General features: G+C 39.3%; 1 protein-coding gene across 4 annotated transcripts in view; it reads left to right on the forward strand.

The window, feature by feature from the left end:
• Positions 1-16,772, forward strand: part of LOC135263033 (lysozyme g-like) — a 34,021-nt gene extending 17,249 nt beyond the window's left edge. For 2 of the 4 annotated variants that reach the window (XM_064350591.1, XM_064350590.1), the window contains 4 exons: positions 14,079-14,162; positions 14,980-15,176; positions 15,661-15,799; positions 15,916-16,772. In XM_064350591.1, coding sequence (XP_064206661.1) covers positions 14,099-14,162; positions 14,980-15,176; positions 15,661-15,799; positions 15,916-16,049 — 534 coding nt within the window. In that variant the 5' untranslated portion in view covers positions 14,079-14,098 and the 3' untranslated portion in view covers positions 16,050-16,772. Of the gene's footprint in view, positions 1-13,629; positions 13,688-14,038; positions 14,163-14,979; positions 15,177-15,660; positions 15,800-15,915 lie in introns of those variants that run through there. The other 2 variants (XM_064350589.1, XM_064350588.1) reach the window with 2 other exon arrangements.
• Positions 16,773-17,383: the final 611 nt, after the last annotated feature.

Genomic DNA, 17,383 nt, shown 5'->3' on the forward strand with positions numbered 1-17,383 from the left:
CAATTAGGTTAATTAGGTACCTTGCTCAAGGGAACAACAGCAGTGTACAAACCGGGAATCAAACCTGTGACTTTTAGGTTACAAGATCAGTTCCTTACCCATTATACTACACTGCCGCCCCGCCAGTCTAATGACATGGGAGGTTGGACCATTCATCCATGCAAAATCTCTCCAATGGGGTTTAGGTGTACTCGGATGCAAAAGCTTGATCCATCCATCCATTATCTATACACGCCTATGATATGTGGAGCACACTCCGATCAATTAAGCAAGTATTCTAGCAAGTTTAAAGTTCAAAATTGAAATATTTCCTCAATCATTTCACTTACCTGTACTTCCTGCAGTTGAGTACTGCTGGAAGCCAGAACAATTGGTGTGACTATGTGTGGCTGTGTGACCATGAATGAATGGCCTTACATCACAGGCCTGCATGACTCATTCAAACAGGAGTGTTTTTCAGGCATCGATGAGAGGGAGATAAAAGATTCAAGATATGACAGCACATTACTCCCCATCCAACCCCTTCAGTTCTTTAATGATTTTTTAAAAATGACACAAATTGAGAGTAGAGTAATTAATGTAATTTCCCCTTCTTGATGTGTACATTAAATATTCAGTAATCTTATCAGTATTAAATATTAATTATATTTATAAATATTTATAGATCTTCTCATCAAGCTGTCAGAATGATGATAGGGAGATCCACACCTTTTTTAAGATGACTAAAACAACCATACGCTTCTCACAAAAGAACAAAAGTGTAAATACATTGTTTACTTCTGAGATGGTGCTCATTCTTTCATCTTTGTAGATTGCATGGTGAATTATTGATATCTTGGACTACGGAGCCTCATAAGGAATCTGACCCCTCGTTCCCTTGCTTGCATCCACCACAGACAAGCCACTTGAAGGCCATAGAAATGATAGCTGTTTGGTCATTTACATTTTTATTGCTTTGAGTGATAAGTTTCTCACACAGTGCACCAAGGGGCCCTGCTAATGAACCAGTCACGTAATCAGATCCAGCGCTCACTAATTACGCTGTCTTGACGTTGTCTCCAATCTTCCTGTGAAGTGACCCTATTCAAGAGCAGTTTTTAGCACCATTAAAAGCTGGTCCCTGTCACAGATGGGCCGTTTAGGAGCGGGTAATGTGTGCTCTTGTTAACCCCTGAGGAACAGATGGAGCGTTTGGTGAATCATGCATGAAAAGGTAATATTTTCTCCACCCAGTAAACAACAATGCGCAGGAGTCTACAACCGTGCCGCACAGTTCACCCAGAGAATATATGTGCCAGTAAACAAGGAAATAAATTAATCCGGTCTCTGCGGTGGGGTTATACCAGTTGTGCACATTAATTTTTAGAGGCTTGGTAATGTGAGGAGGTGGGAATGCAAGCTCATTTGATTCATGAGGTTACCATTACATGACTAACTGACAAACGGCCTAAATTAAGCCTAAATGAGAAATTGCCAAAATGCCAAAACATCCCATACCATATTCACGGTGTGACACAGTACTCCCCTCTTCCTCCCTATTAAACACTCAAGTAGTTGCAGCTGCCAAAATGTACCACATATGCATGTCACGAAAAGACTGAAAACAGACCTCCGGTCTTTAGTACCTGCTCAGTGTCACGTGGAATCTGTTAGCAAACACAGCCCAGTGATGGAATTAATCAACTCCAGTCAGTCAGTCCACAGTCCAGTCAGTGGACTGCAATTTATCTGGATTGAGTTTGCCAGCGAAGCCGCAGCTCTGCCTATTTTCATGGTATAACATTGCTATGGTAACAGGAACAAGAAGAACCATTACCATTCAACAAAACTGAGGACAGACAGACAGACATGCTGCTAAGCTGGGGGAAATCAAGTCAAGTCGCTGTGTATAGATTACTTCATGTTTGGCTGTCATATTTGCTGTGGTAATAATCTACATGAGAGTAATTTCTTGTCAAAATGACTTATGAACATTTAAATAATGGCCAAGTATGTCATCTCAGAAGTAAAAATACAAGTGTAGTTCATTTTAACACAATTACAGAATTTTCATTCCAAGCTATTATGCTGATTCTTAATTACTTGTCATTTGTTTTTCTTTTTTATGTCAGCATTTTACATTGTATGTATGTAGACATTACAGAACATAAAATTTATGTTTCATCTCGGGGGTTTTATCCTGAACCAAATTTCTAAATAAATCATGAAAAATAGTGTCCTCTATATGAATATTCACTGAGGCAAGAGTTTTTTATTCTTGAACTTTACATTTATTCAGTGTGTCTGTCCTGTCTAGTTTGAGCAAGTCACTGCAATTCACTGACTCCTACCAGCTTGGTTGAATTTCCTCAACATTGGTAACAGGTTTAGTTTCTATTCAAAATCTGGCTTCATGTTATTACATTTAAACTGGCAGAGCACATGCTTTCTCAAAGTTTTATCATTAAACATGAATTACCTACCTGACATTATGTAAGTCCCCTGACAATACCAGTACTGAAATGCAAAACATAATACCCTCATTAGTTCCTTTACCCATTCTCATTGTCCCTTGTAGTTTGCACACACTCAACTCAATTTCCTAAAGTACACTAGGTTATCCAGTTATGTTGCATGATGACCAACATCACCAGTTACATAAAGGTTTTTACTGCCTTCACATTTGTTTGGCTGATCAGGAGTCAAGACTGAAGAAAAATATTGTTTTCTTGTAGTATTGGTTTTTGAGTTGTCCTGCTCTGTAACTCAATGACGTGAAAAACTATTCTTGCAAAAATCCAAGTATTGACCTCTGAAATCCAGTACTGGAATTCTAGGAGTCTCCATCATTCACCAGAGCCAGAAACATATAAATATATAATATCTCCTTCTGCCTTTCTATCTAACTGGCATCTGCAGTACCACAATAAGTAGGAATTTTTTGGAATTATTGCATGATTTTTCTGCCAAAATATTTCAAAGCAATTATCAATTTAAAGAGCTCACTGTTTTGTCTTTTAGGAAAATGTTAATCTATTATAAAGTGTGTGAAATGTGACACTGGGAGCTTTTAATCCCTGTACATTAAATTGTTGCATGCGCATGGTCTGTAATGTTGCTTATTTCCACTGAGACCCGTGCTCAAATTGTTACATAATCCTTCGCTTTCAAATTGAAAGTATCTTAAGCTGTTGAAGCCATTCTCACATAAATATAGTAATTTGCTGCAACATTAATTGCAAAGCTAATGACTTTTGTGGTGACAGTCAATGGCTTAAGAGTGTTGTAAATGTATTCTAAATGAAGTATATATGTTTGAGACTTGGCTTCCTGTCAGCATAGGTACTGATTACATTTCATAAAACAGTCTCTTTTGAACAAGTGGTATTAACACTAAGGGCTCTATTTTTCGGCCAGCGCATGGCATGTTATGAGAAGTGGTGTTTTTGTTATGGATTTTGACATACCTGAGCTTTTTGGTCATTTCCTGACTCGCCTTGCTTTCACTGCTGGGGGAGTGTCAGTCAAGATCGAGCAGCGGACTGCAATTCTGGTATAGCTCATTGCAATTTTCCGGGACCTCTTGGTTTACGATATGTGCCCTCATTCCCCACCTGCTCAGACCAGGTCTGAAATGTAAGTTAAAGCTAAGTGTAGGGTGGATTGCTAATTTTGGGGCTTTCCCATGCAATGTGTGCCAACCAAACAATGATTTTCGTGGATCATATGCTGTCTAATTTGACTTTGACATAAATCCCACAAAAAATTGATCTTGAGCAAATCTCCCTCCTGTTTTCAGCTCCTCCTTCACTTGGAGCACCTCACCATTATTTTTTTCGAGGATGCCATGCAGAGCTAGGTGCCATCCTCCTCCGAACGTCCAATTCCCCGAGGCTATTACTATTCAGGTTTTACAGCCATGCCACTTCATAGCCCCAAGGAAAGGGTTTGACTCGGGGAGAGTGCTAGCAGATGGTCCCGTTCACTCTGAGATGATGGCCCGTCAGAGCAGATGGCACGGAGAAGGGCACAAATTGCAGAATCCATGTCAAAGAAGGAAGGAAACGTGACAGCGGAGTGAAGGATTCTGGGAGTAGAGCCATGGATGAGCTGATGTTTACAGCGAATCTTTTGTTAAAGCTTCCAGTGGCAGTCCATGTCAACAAGAGATATAGTAAGGGAGAAAGCAAGGCTACTGTGCAAAATACATAATGTGATATGAGTACATCCCATGCAAAGCTGACTCAGAGGAGTGATTTTAATCACAATGGTATTTGTAGATTAATTTGCAAGATAATTAATTGTGAATTTCTCCAGACCATAAAATGTAACTGACATTTATCAACAATAAAAACAAAATGCTTGAGCCTCTGCTAAGACTGAAAACCCACTTATCTGAAAGATATGTGAGCATTCGGATTATCTATTGATTTAATAATGTGAATCCGCGTTGTAAAGTTTTTATCCTTTGAGGTCTGGAATAATGTGGTTTGCTGGCAAGCTTTTGTGTGAATTAATAACAACTATAGCTCATGAGCTTTCTAACACACTTGCAAATCACTTTTATTGGTTAGTAGGCAAATCTTACATTTTTGTGCTTTCATAGACTGTTCAGGCACTGTGCTTACTGGACATTTTAATGCATCTCCATGGGAAAGGTTCTCAGTGAAATTAAACATATGGTGCATGTCACTTGAAAATGAGGTCATAGATGATAAATATGTGTCTTTGAAGTTAGTTCTCATTAGGGGCACATGTAGAATGGTAACTAAAACTGTGATGCACACAAAGATTTGTCAAAGCAGAGAGATAAATGTGACCAGTAAAATTTGTCCTGGGGTCTCCTTATAAATGGGTGTGGTTTCACAATGAACTTGTTCTATCTCATGCATCAGTTATCCATTTTATGGTTGAAAATGCTGGAGAGAGAACATGTCTTTTGGAAATAGTCCATTTAAAAACATAATTTATGGAAATTGTACAATTGAATGCCATACCCCATGGAAAAATAAGTTTATTCAAAAAAAATTATCTTGGAAAAAGAAAATAAACCTATTCCTTCAGAATTCTGACAATAAAAGCACATCTGACTACATTAAATGGCATGTTATTGAATCTACTTGAGTATTTTGTATTTAATGTAGACTGATGACAACTTGTATCCTGATCCCTGTGAAAGGAAATAAAAACCTTATTTTTCTGTGTATACAAGATAATATTGTGGCTGGACAAAGTATATAAGTGCCTTAAAGAGCTAGCAAGACATTCACACTGACTGACTGAAAAAACACTGCATTCAGTTATTTATCCAATCTTCATGTCAATTTTCATTGAAACACCCCAAGAAATTTTCATGCTGACTGATTCTTCTTACAAGAATCCCAATTGCTACAGATGGGTAATGATGTGGTTTGATTTGCAACATGTCATCACCGGCTATTTTCCCAGCCTTTGTTCAGAAACCTGTTTGATGTGCCATCAAAACAGTAGGGGATCCCAGATGTCATAATTCATTTACAGGTGGTGGCTTTGGATTTGGACTGACACCATTTCTTGTCCTAGTCCCAGGCACACACACTATTGTGACATTTTACGAAGGTAATGAGCCATTGTGCTCCTGATTCCAAATACATGGAGAAGTGAAGAGAAGGTTTATCTCTGAACCTGGTTCATAATTAGAGTCTCAAGACAGGTCTTGATGTTTTTCTGTGACATCACTAAATACCACTCACGAGCAGCAGGATGGCACTTGCATACCCAGGAAGAGGGGGTCAGAGAGAATCTCACCATGGGCATGCCCCCCTTGCTGTGGCAGATGGCGGGTCTGCAGAGGACAGCCGAATTATCTGTGCCATTCTGGCACAGTCGCCTAGACCTCAGCACTGAGCGTGCCCAGCCATTAACAGCCAACTGTCAGCTGGCAGGCAAATGCTTTTCTGTTCTTGTCCTCCAAATAAATTGAGATACATTTGACAAAGACACTTGCGTATAAAGTACATGTATCTCTAGGCATGCGGTAGCTTTCGTTTCTGTACCTCAGTGCCTGTCCTTGCCTGTGATGTTAAACGGGCATGCTGGGACTGTGAGGCAGTGTCTGCTACAAATCCTAACATCTGTTAGTGCTTGTCTGTGAATGTGCCACTGTGACACAGACACATACGATGGGCCCTGTACCATGAGTACTAACCACCCTACTCCTCAAGAGAGTTCCAGTAGCCCTGGGGAGGTGGGGCACACCATTATACAATAAATACACTGGTTTGTGTGACATATCTCAGCTCGGAACCATTTACTTATTTCAAGGGTGTGAATTACTGGGGATGCAACGATGTTGAATAGATCATGGTACAGACATCTTTGTGAATCCAAGTTACGGGAAAGTTCCACAAGTTGTCATTTGAGCAAAAAGAGAGAGGTTTTACTCGTGTCATACTCACACTACGAGTTATGTGAGGCCAGCTAGACTGGAAGCTACAGACGGAATGTTATATTTTTCCTTTGATGTGTGCACAAAGGTGCACTCCACCACAGTGCAAATATGAGCAGAAGAGAGCTTTCTTTCACATCTCTCAGGGCATGAACATCAACAATACACGTTTGCGGTGTGCAAGACTGGATTCCTGCTGCATTATTCCATAGCCAGTTGTGTTCAGAGGGTTTGTTTTATGAGCTCGGCTCCAGACCCTCCAGACAGAATCCCAAGAATTTCAACTTTAATTAAAGGAATGCTCATAATCACAAAGTCTCTTTGATTGCAGAAAGTAATAGGTCACAGACTATTTCATGATGCAGCCCAGTTGGCTGTTTCGAAGTTTGTGTACACACAGAATTTGAACTTGGCCTGAAGCATATATTGTAACTTGGAGTCAGGATGCTGGCAATGCTACTTTGAAGAAAAAATCCTTCTTGTGTTCAGTAAATAACCCGGCTGTGCAAAATTACTGCATGTCTCCAATTTCCCATCATTCCAGTGACTAAATAGTCATTTGATTTTATGGGTGGTATTACATGGAAACTGTGATCCAACACATAGTTTGTCTGGTGCTAATTGGACAAAACAACTTACATAAACGCATAAAACATTTGCAACTATTAACCATTCAGCAAGTATAATCTAGCCCATGCAGCCAGCACATGACATGCTAAATTATGAATTTGACAATTATCGTCTTTATGTTCACAATGGTGGTCACAGCATCACAAGAAACGTCTGAGACAAGCCAAGAAACCGTCGTTCCTTGGCGGCTCAGCCATGTTTCCTCCCTGGGGCCAGACGTCAGTCACCGTGTCCCAAAAAAAAGCACAGGCAGCGCCGGGAGCCACTCGCTTCATCCATTCCCCCAAATTCCATCCATCCCTTCATCCACTGCACAGTGCATCCCAGATTTACAGACTGAGCCCTTAAACACCCAACTGTGACACACACAGGTCCAAAGCCTCGGTGAGAGCCGTGGTGCACTGAGCATGTGCAGTGTTTACTCTGGGCTGTTGCGTGAAGTTATCGGAGACAGAGAGGACCCACAACTCAGAGGAGCCTATTTTCTACGATTATTGGTGTTTATTTGTTCAGAAATCCCAGCCCGTCGTGAGTTGCCTACGTTTTCGCATTATCTACATATGCAACCAGATGTTAAATGCAGTTCGGGTTTTAAAAAGTTTCCCATACCACACGAGATTTGAACTTGCAAAATTTTTAAACAAAATTAGCTCCCGAACCACTTTCCATGCTGCCTACTATAAGTGAGTTATGATTAACAAATGTGTTTCATGATTGGTATTCAGTACACCCCTCTATCTAGATGTCTGAAACATGCTTGCTATAGGATTGTTTTTCTGTGAGAGTAATTTGTCCCATTAACAGTGTATTTACGTTCATTTAATAAGTGTGCTCTTTCAAACTCAGGAACCATATGACTTGTGGGCAATTCTATAATAGGTTGGCCTAAATGTTAATGTGCTGAGACAACATCAGGTCTACCTTCTTTCAAGGGTAAAACTTGAGCGGTTTTGTTAATATTGTTCAATGACTCTTCTTAAACTTTTTTTTAAATTGTTAAAGCATTTTTTTCTCATGGCGTAGACGTTTTGCAAGCACATTTAAAGAGGTGTCTCTAGGCATGTTATTTTCCACATTTCGTAAAGGCACTTTGGCTAAATGACTAAATTGTAATGGTATTATTTGTAATATTTTGTATAAGTTTGCTTTTGAGGTGCTCACAGTGGACCATGATTTAAGCACAACCTTTTGTTAAATGAATTTCACAGGTTGAAGAATATTCGTTTGGCCAGTAATGACCTGTACATAATGCAGACACCTTTTTGAATTAACATTCATCCCTTACACCGCAAATTTTATCGTACAAGCACTCATACAGGTACTTTTTTTTTACAACTAAGTAAAATTATTCATGCAAAATATTTTATCACTTGAAAGTACCTGTTCTGACGGGGAATTAAAAGCACTGACACAGAGTCGCAGAGAATGAATGAGATTCTGCTTTGGCGAGAGCAATTAAAATATCAGCTTCAATCAGGCTGTGAATCCATCTCCGACTGGCCTGACCTTGCTTTTAGATGGCAAAAAAACAAGGCAGTGGAATTTTCCAGCCCAGCTGGCAATGAAGCCTGTCTGCTAGGGCTGAATACATTGGTGGTCTCTGAGGAACCCACCTTGCAACTCGCTTGTGCCGCACATTTATATGAATCCGCTGGGGAAGGGGGAGGGGCCAGACAGTCAGGACAGTCGTTGGGGTCTGACTGTTCTTTGTTTGGGGGGGGGGGGGTTTGGGGTGGCGAGAGGCTGCAGTTTTTACAGATAGGAAATGTGAGGAGAAAACAATTTATCGGACGCAGGACTGGCCATCCCATGAAATGCCTCGGGGTTTTCCGGACCGAAATAAAGAAAAACGAATTTACTGGAGCTGATTCACAGTACACGGCTGCATTTTGAGATCAATGCATTGACATGAGCACTCTGAGGTGCGCCCGAGCAATGTTATTTGAAGGTTTTTTTGTACAAGGGTTGGGCTGATTACTTGGTAGCTCCTCTTTGCCAAGCAGTGTGTATTTTAAGTAAAACCTACTGCAATTTAATTTCAATAGTGTCATGGGAGCCGTTAATACATGAGAATTGCCAAACATACTCCCCAGGCATTTCAACTCATCTTCATCTATGTAATTGTTTTAATGCCTTTACAAGCCACTTTGTCAATAACAAATTATTTGGTTTTAAAGCCTCAGCTTCCTTGCCAGTTTATTTTGTAAGGGAAATGCAGGGCCTTTGAGGGCAAGGTTATGCCCAGCATTGTTATATTTTAAGCAAAAGCCAAGAATTAGATGCATACATTTTCCTCCAGACCTCATACCTCATTGAAATGGAACACTGCTATTACAATACATCCTTTCCAGGAAAAAAATGCCTTCAAGTAATTTAAGACCAGATGATATTGCATTTGCTATTGAAGTCCTTAATAATACTTTGTCCATGTAAACTGTGCTCTGTTGTACAGTACACAGAAAACCTGTAGTTCTGTAGATGGATGGACTTTCAGCATATCCTGAGAAATAGAATGTTTGCAGAAAGTAATTTTCTGGCATGAAGAAGAAGAATGTAAAATGGTGACCTCCAAAAGAATGCTGTCCTTATCGGTGAGAGTGATAAGTTGCTGATATGGAGCCAGAATAGTCAGGCCTCACAGTTTTATAAGGAGTGCCATTTGTAAAATGTTGAATTTCTGAATCTATCTAAATGTGAAAAAAGTGATATTTGAACAAATGACACCCCACTGTATGAGGCAGAAGCATAACAGCATTATCACCTGTGCAAAACACAAAGATCTTCTAAAAGAGCAGCAGAACGGCAACAAACATGAGCAATAAGCTTAAAAACTTTGAGAAATGGTATAACATTTTTAGCTAATTTTATTAGCATGGTCAGCTCAAGTCATCAGACAAATGAAACATGGGCCATATATATACTGTATCTCCTTTCATTATGGATGTGATTGTAAAAACAGTCCAATCAAGCGACGTTGAGCTTTATAGCTCCAAGTCTCAGTTTAGCCCCATACAAAAAAACTAGACTAGAACAACATCTTTAAAAAAAAACGTCTTTATTTCAGTTCCTGACCATGTCTAGATTAGGAGACGGTTATATTTTCTTAGAGTCCTAAGAGCTGACTCGTGCATATCAACAATGCTGTGCTTGGCTCGTTTCTCTGCACTCACACCTGGTCAATCTGCACAGACGCAGAATAACCATTATTTCAACTTTAGAGTACATGTTGAATCGTCTGTTACAAATGACTGCTACAAACTTATTCATACACCAAGCTTTAAATATATTTGGTGCTTTGTCCAAGGTTATTTCACTAGGTTTCTTCAATGAAAACATTTTTGATATTCATCTTCTGGAATAGACAGCACTGCAGAAAAAGTCTGGATAAAAAAGTAAAAATGATAATTTATGCTTTAAATGATCAAAGATGGCTACCGCTGGAGAAAATTTGTACGAACATTTTGGTTTACAGGAAAACAGAATAAAGACAAGATGCTTTGAGCCAAGCTAAAAAAAATGTCAGATATTTACAAATGCCCTTTGTGACTTCAAAATGAACGACACAGTAAATCAGTTTAAAGCATATTTAGCATGAGCACTAAACAATTGTGTTTTGTAAAACCTGGTATTCAGAGTAGCATAATTTCTTCAAACTTTGAATTTCTCTCTGTACCTGGTAAACTAGTCTGGCAGCAGGTCTTCCAAACAACATGCAAAAACAGAAGTGTCAAACTCCACTCCTGGAGGGCTGCAGTATCTACTGGTTTTTGGTGAGTTTCAGCACTATTTAAATTATTGATTGGTTAAAGAGTCTACACACCTTGTTCGCAAGGCCTTCATTGGCTGCTGATTGAAAGGAAACCACAAATAGGCACCGCACTGCGGCCGCCCAGGACTGGAGTTTGACATCCCTGAGCTAACGGGAGACAGGATGAGAGAATAATTGTGATGTCCTTCTAACCCCATCTTGTGGATGGAAAAGGGTACTTCATGAATGTGCACCATGAAAAACAGCCCAAGACCAAGGGGTGTCCAGATACTTTCGGTCATAATTTTATGTCTTGAAAATACTAAAAATAATAAACATTATCTAATCTATAGTGAATCTATATGACCAAAAGTATCAGGACACCCCTTGGTCTGGGGCTGTTTTTCATGATTTGGGCTAGGCCCCTTAGTTCCAGAGAAGGCAAATCTTGATGCTACATCATACAGTCACAATCTAGACGATTCGGCGCTTCCCAGCAGTTTGTGGAAGGTCCTGTCCAATTTCAGCATGGCGATGCCCCCAGCTACACATCAAGCTCCATATAGAAATGGTTTTGTGTGGAAGAATTTGACTGGCCTGCACATAGCCCTGACCTCAGCCCATCCAACACCTTTAGGATGAATTGGAAGGCCATCTGTGAGCCAGGCCTAATGGCCCAATCAGTGCCCAACCTCACTAATGCCCTTCTGGCTGAATGGATGCAAATTCCTGAAGCAATACTCCAACATCTAATATAAAGCCAGAAGAGTAGAGGTTGTTATAGCAGCAAAGGGTGGACCAACTCTATATCAATGCCCATAATTTTGGATGAGATGTTGAATGTCAGGTGCCCACATAATTCTGCCCTTGTCTTATTTTCAGGCCTGTCCAGTGGATTTTGTGTTAATAATGTTCAGTAGACTCTCATCAGGGTAAGTTGTGGGTGACAATGTGTATAACAGTGTATAATTTACCAATCAGGCCAGCAATTGCCTACTCTGGTTCAATACAGTCAGGGTGGAATCTGTGCCTTTAAAGCCTGTAATTGCCTGTAAGTAGATTTTAGGTTTTCAATATCCAACTGCAAAAGTATATCTCTGGCTCTCTTGTTTTAGCAAAATCTCTCTAGCTTCCTTGAGGTTTCCATGGACAGCCAAGTCCAGATCCCCAGAGGCACTGAACATGCTGTCCTATTCAAATTTTCAAAATGGCTATAAAGACAGGCTGCAAAACCGTAGCATAATGCTTTTAAACTGCTTGAATTTTTGCGTGCCAGTTGGGGAAGGTGTTTAACATGTCTTAATTTGATTACAAGTTAAGAGCTTCCATGTACACATCTGCCATTGTGTATTTTTCTTAATTGTGTACACTGCCATTCAGAAAATGTATTGGAATAGATAGATGTCATCCTTTCAATTAATTAGCAAGTTCTTCCAACTATTTGTTGCAATATTATTGTTGCGATGATTTAGAGGTCAAAGCACATAGTGCTGGAAACTGTTTGTATTTAGGCGTCCAAACATTGCAGCTGCTGGAATTCTACTGTTTTTTTTAGGATTTTTTTTTTTCTGCTCCCTTTAAATAACGTCAGATAAATTTTGCATATTTGGTACGTCTGAGGCTAATAAAACTTGGTCAGCTTGTTTGGTTGGCTGAACCCTTGGACCCTGTAGCATATGTTGTACTTTGTCCACCTGGTGGGGGTATAATGCATGTGACAATTTTTTGATCTTCACAAGGCCATCCCCCGTGCTCATTTTGCCTTCACAAATTTGGTACACAGGTTTCTCTCCTCAAGAGGAACAAATGCCTATCAAGAAATCATGAGGTCTCTGCATTGTATTTTCCTCCAATTAAAATGTTCTGAAAAACACTTAAAAAGCTATTCCTTCAAAAATTGTATGATTTGCCAAAAAAGGCATAAGATGAAGCTCCACCCAGTGCATTTTCAGTGGCCATGGTTTTTGAAGAATATGCATGAATGAATGAATTATTGCATTTATACTTTTCCGAACACTCAAAGTGCTTTACAGTGATGAGTGGGAACTTACCTCACCCACCACCAATGTGTAGCACCCACCTGGGTGATACATGGCAGCCATTTTGCACCAGAACGCTCACCACACATTAGCTGAAGTGGAAAGGAAGAGAGAAACCTCATTTTCAAGCCTTTCAAAAAGCAATCAGGTGCATTTTCTAGTAAATTTCAACGTATGTGTTGTACTTTTTAGTGTACGATAGAGTACATTTATATTGGCAATTTTAGTTTCTTTATAGTATTGATTTTTAACAACAACCAGGTACCAGTCATATCATTAATTTCACTGGTAGGTGAAAACTCCTGTGTTTAATCCTCATACAGCTGTATTACTTTTCATAATTATATTAGGAAAAATCCTTTCAAAAGTAGCAGCAAATATGTCATTACTGAAGTTTTGCCAATTAGAAATGGTTGCAGGGTATTATGACATAGACAAAGTTTTTCACCTGCCAATAACAGGTGAAAAGGCTCACTCAAGGCAAGTATGTTCCTGAAGAAATCACTATTTTTGCAAAAACAAAAGCAGTTTCGTCGTTGGGAAAGTTGTACTGTAATAATTGCTGTTCTGAAAACTTCCTGGCATTGCTGAAAATCACATGCGGCCATGGAAAGAGGCTTGTGTAATGAGGCCTTTTGCAAAGATCTGGGAAGTTCTAGTTGTGCTGAACTGTTGGCAGTTGTGCCAAGCTCCTCCCCAGCTTTTGCAACTGCCGTACGCGCATCAGAGGAAAAAATGCAGAGGGACCTGTCCATTGGGTTCCTTTCCCAAACATCATATTTCCACGCCTCTCTATACGTAAATAGGAAGTTGGCACTGTAACGGCACACAACAGGAAACCCACGGGGAAGAATAACAACATGAGTAAGTTCTTCTCAGAAATTTCTCAAAATTATTCCGTATAAGTTTTCATATGAGTTCATTGCAGTCAAATCTAGTTTGATACGACAACTGTGTACACATGCACTCCAACGTTCTTTAATAGGAAGCTATTGTACCAGTAACTTATTTTGAACAGTCTTAAATGTCAAGGAGTTTACATTACATTGCTTACAGTGGTCCAAAAAATGAATTGTTCATCCAGGTTTAAATTGGCCAAAACAGTCAAACAGTAATCCTGACCTCACAGAAATGTTTTCTCGTCACTGCCATGTGTATTGATATGCTATATCTAAGTCCCATTTTCCTTTGCTTGTTTGTGTGAAGTATAAAATGTGTAATTTTTAGTGCATGTTTTGTGCCATTTCATATTTAGCCTGCATTTATGGGGATGTCATGAAGATTGACACAACAGGAGCATCAGAAAAAACTGCTCGTCAAGACAAACTGACTGTTCAAGGTCAGAACCTACATTTTATAAAACATTCACTGTTTGGATGATGTAGAGCAGTGGTAACCAACCCTGTTCCTGGAGATCTACCATCCTGTTGGTTTTCATTTCAACCCTAATTTGGCACACCTGACTCTACTAATTAGTAGCTCAAAAAGATCTCTAGCTGTTGAATGAATTGCGCTTTGTTATGGTTGGAGTGAAAATCTACAGGATCGTAGATCTCCAGGATTGGTTATCACTGGTGTAGAGGCATAGGCTTCTTGTTAAATGGCAAAAATCTATAAACCATAAAGAAGGTCTAGTAATTAAATATCCTATCCCACTCAGGTATACTATCTCTATTCTCCGTCTCTATTGCTTATTTCCACTGATAGCAACCCAAGCTGAAGTGATAAATACAATCAGAATGCATTTTGGTTGTTAAAATACATGATCCCATTTGCCAATATTTATCTCTACATGGTTTGTGTTTAATGTTTATTAATACAATGCACATCCAAAGCTAAGTGTGAATAAAGTTTTAAACTGTATACAGCTGTGAGTCAAACTGTATACAGCTGTGAGTCCTCCAAAAGGATGTTTTATTATTCAGCAGCTCACAGTTCAATCTTTTCAACCAGCATCCTTCTCTTTCATGTTAATGCTTTTAAAAAGCATTCATTTGTTTTTCAATTAATTCAATATGTAAAATTACATCAAGGTACAAATATTGCAAACATAGTTCTAGTCATTTTGGCTGGCCAGGAATATTTTTTTCTCATACATGCTGACATATTAAAATGATAACATTTTGTGATTCATCTGTGCCTTCTCATTGTCAAAGGGGTGGATGCATCCTACAAGCTTGCAGAACATGACTTCAACAGGATGAAAAAATACCGTGACCTCATCATCAAGGTGGGACGGGCTCAGCAAATGGACCCGGCTGTCATTAGTGGAATCATCTCCCGGGAGTCTCGAGCTGGGGCTGCACTGAAGGATGGCTGGGGCGACCATGGAAATGCCTTTGGACTCATGCAGGTACAGAGAACTGCCTGTTGTAACCAGAACTGAAACTTCTGTCCATTAAAGATTTAGAGGAAGTAAAATAACAACAGCTTCTGTTTGTTCTAGCCAGTTTCGTTTCATTTTTTTTTTCAGTTTACGGGAACTGAGAGCTTATTATCCGCAGATAGTAGAGTTTGAAATATGATGTTTTAGAATTTTGATCTCCTAATACCATAGCATAGTTTTTCATTGCTTCTACAGATTGTTAGCATACAGGTGCTTATTCTTTTGTGTTGCAAAACATGAGAGCATTCCTATGCAAATATTTTATTTCTGAGAAAATCTATAAAGAAACCTATGATTCTGTGCTCTTGAAATGTGTATGGACATTTCCATCAGTTAATTAAACATTCTACACACATGTGCACACACAAATACACACACACAAAGAAGAACCTTATCGATTAACTTGCTGTGTAACATATGACAGTGGTTTTAAATCTGACCCGTGCCATAGATTGACAAGCGGTACCACACGCCAAGGGGAGAATGGGACGGCGAGGAGCACCTCACCCAAGGCACCCAGATTTTGATAGACTTCATAAAAAAGATCCAGAGTAAATTCCCAGGCTGGCCCAAGGAGCACCAATTTAAAGGTATCCTTCCAAGTTCCTCAGTTCCATGTCAACCACATGGGTATCATGCACACTGAAGCTGTATGGCTGTGTGATGTTTGTACATTCAAAGACATTTGGTGTTGCATGTCTTCTAGGTGGAATATCAGCCTACAATGCCGGAGACAAAAATGTCCAAACTTATGAACGCATGGACGTTGGGACCACTGGAGGTGACTATTCCAATGATACAGTGGCCAGAGCCCAGTGGTTCAAGCGAAATGGCTTTTAAGAGAGAAAAATAAGCCTTGGACCCTGGTCACGGAAGTGAAATTCAGATGGCTGGATTAAAATCATTTAATTTAAAAACAATTACATAAGTATAGTTGATGTGGACTCTGGGGACTGATTTGGGTGCGCACTTTTCATCTGATGAATTTATAAAAAGCTTTAAGTATTTTGCTTTTCTTAGTTAGTTCAGACCATTCAGGAAATATTCGGCAACATCCCCTCAATGGGGGTTATGACATAACATGCATCACAACGTAATATCAGAATCTGAAATATATACAATTAATCAGTAATAATAAAAATAGTCTGGATTGGTTTGAAGTATGTTAATAAATCCATTTTAGAATTGATGCTTCTAACATTCTGTAAATGTAATAGTCCAAGCCCTTGCGTACATGATTTTAAATCAAGCAGAGTCTCCAAGGTACCAGAAGGTACACTGGTAGAATGATCAATGTCAATAGGCTTAGTGTTTAGCACAATGTTTACGAAGTTAAAAGGAGTACCTTTAATATGAAGGGAAGGGAACTGGTAGGTACTGGTAGTAGTTTGAGTCATGTGTATCCCTTTTTGTTTGTACTCCCTTTGCTTTTTCAAAGTGCGTCTTTTTGTGTGTGTTATTTCCATTGTGCTTTCTTTAAATAACAAATTTGTTTAATTAGACAGCACGCATTGTTTGTCCAAGACAAATTTCCTTTGGGACAATAAACTTTTTCTTATCTTATTCTTCATGCCTTTGAATGATGCCTAGAAATGGAATCTGAGTTGCTGAATAGTTTATTAATTTTTCAAGGCTGAAAAAGCTTAACCTCAATACCAGGTGATTTGGCAGCATAAAATGCCTTGTGGACAGGCGTCGGCAACAAATAATGCAGTTGATCCTCCTAATGTAATTACTCTGAAATTTCAGTCATTTTATTATTTACAACTGATTAACAATGTGCGGAGGCCTTGATTGTTTTGTCTTCTCTGTGTCCGAATGGAACTGTATGCTCTTGAACGTGAGCTATGCTCTTGTATTATCCTCTGAAAGCTGCTAAATAGTGAGTGGCCATGAAATAATGACACTGACACACTAGCACATACTACAATGATGGCAATTACCCCTCTGTTTTGCTGTGCCTTGTTTTCTTATTATGTACCCTTCCAGAACTGATATTAAGCTGAATTGTTAATAATTTCATTTGTCAGATTGATTTACTTATTGCCTTTGCAGCTTTTGGAAAAATATGCCAGTACAGTATCATTCTCTTTCTCCACATCTTTCTTGCTGGGTATATTGCATATTGGCCCTTCCAGTAATTCACCTGAAAATGAATTGGAGGTGTGGCGGCA

Source organism: Anguilla rostrata, chromosome 9 (genome assembly GCF_018555375.3).
Source record: "Anguilla rostrata isolate EN2019 chromosome 9, ASM1855537v3, whole genome shotgun sequence".
NCBI lineage: Eukaryota > Metazoa > Chordata > Actinopteri > Anguilliformes > Anguillidae > Anguilla > Anguilla rostrata.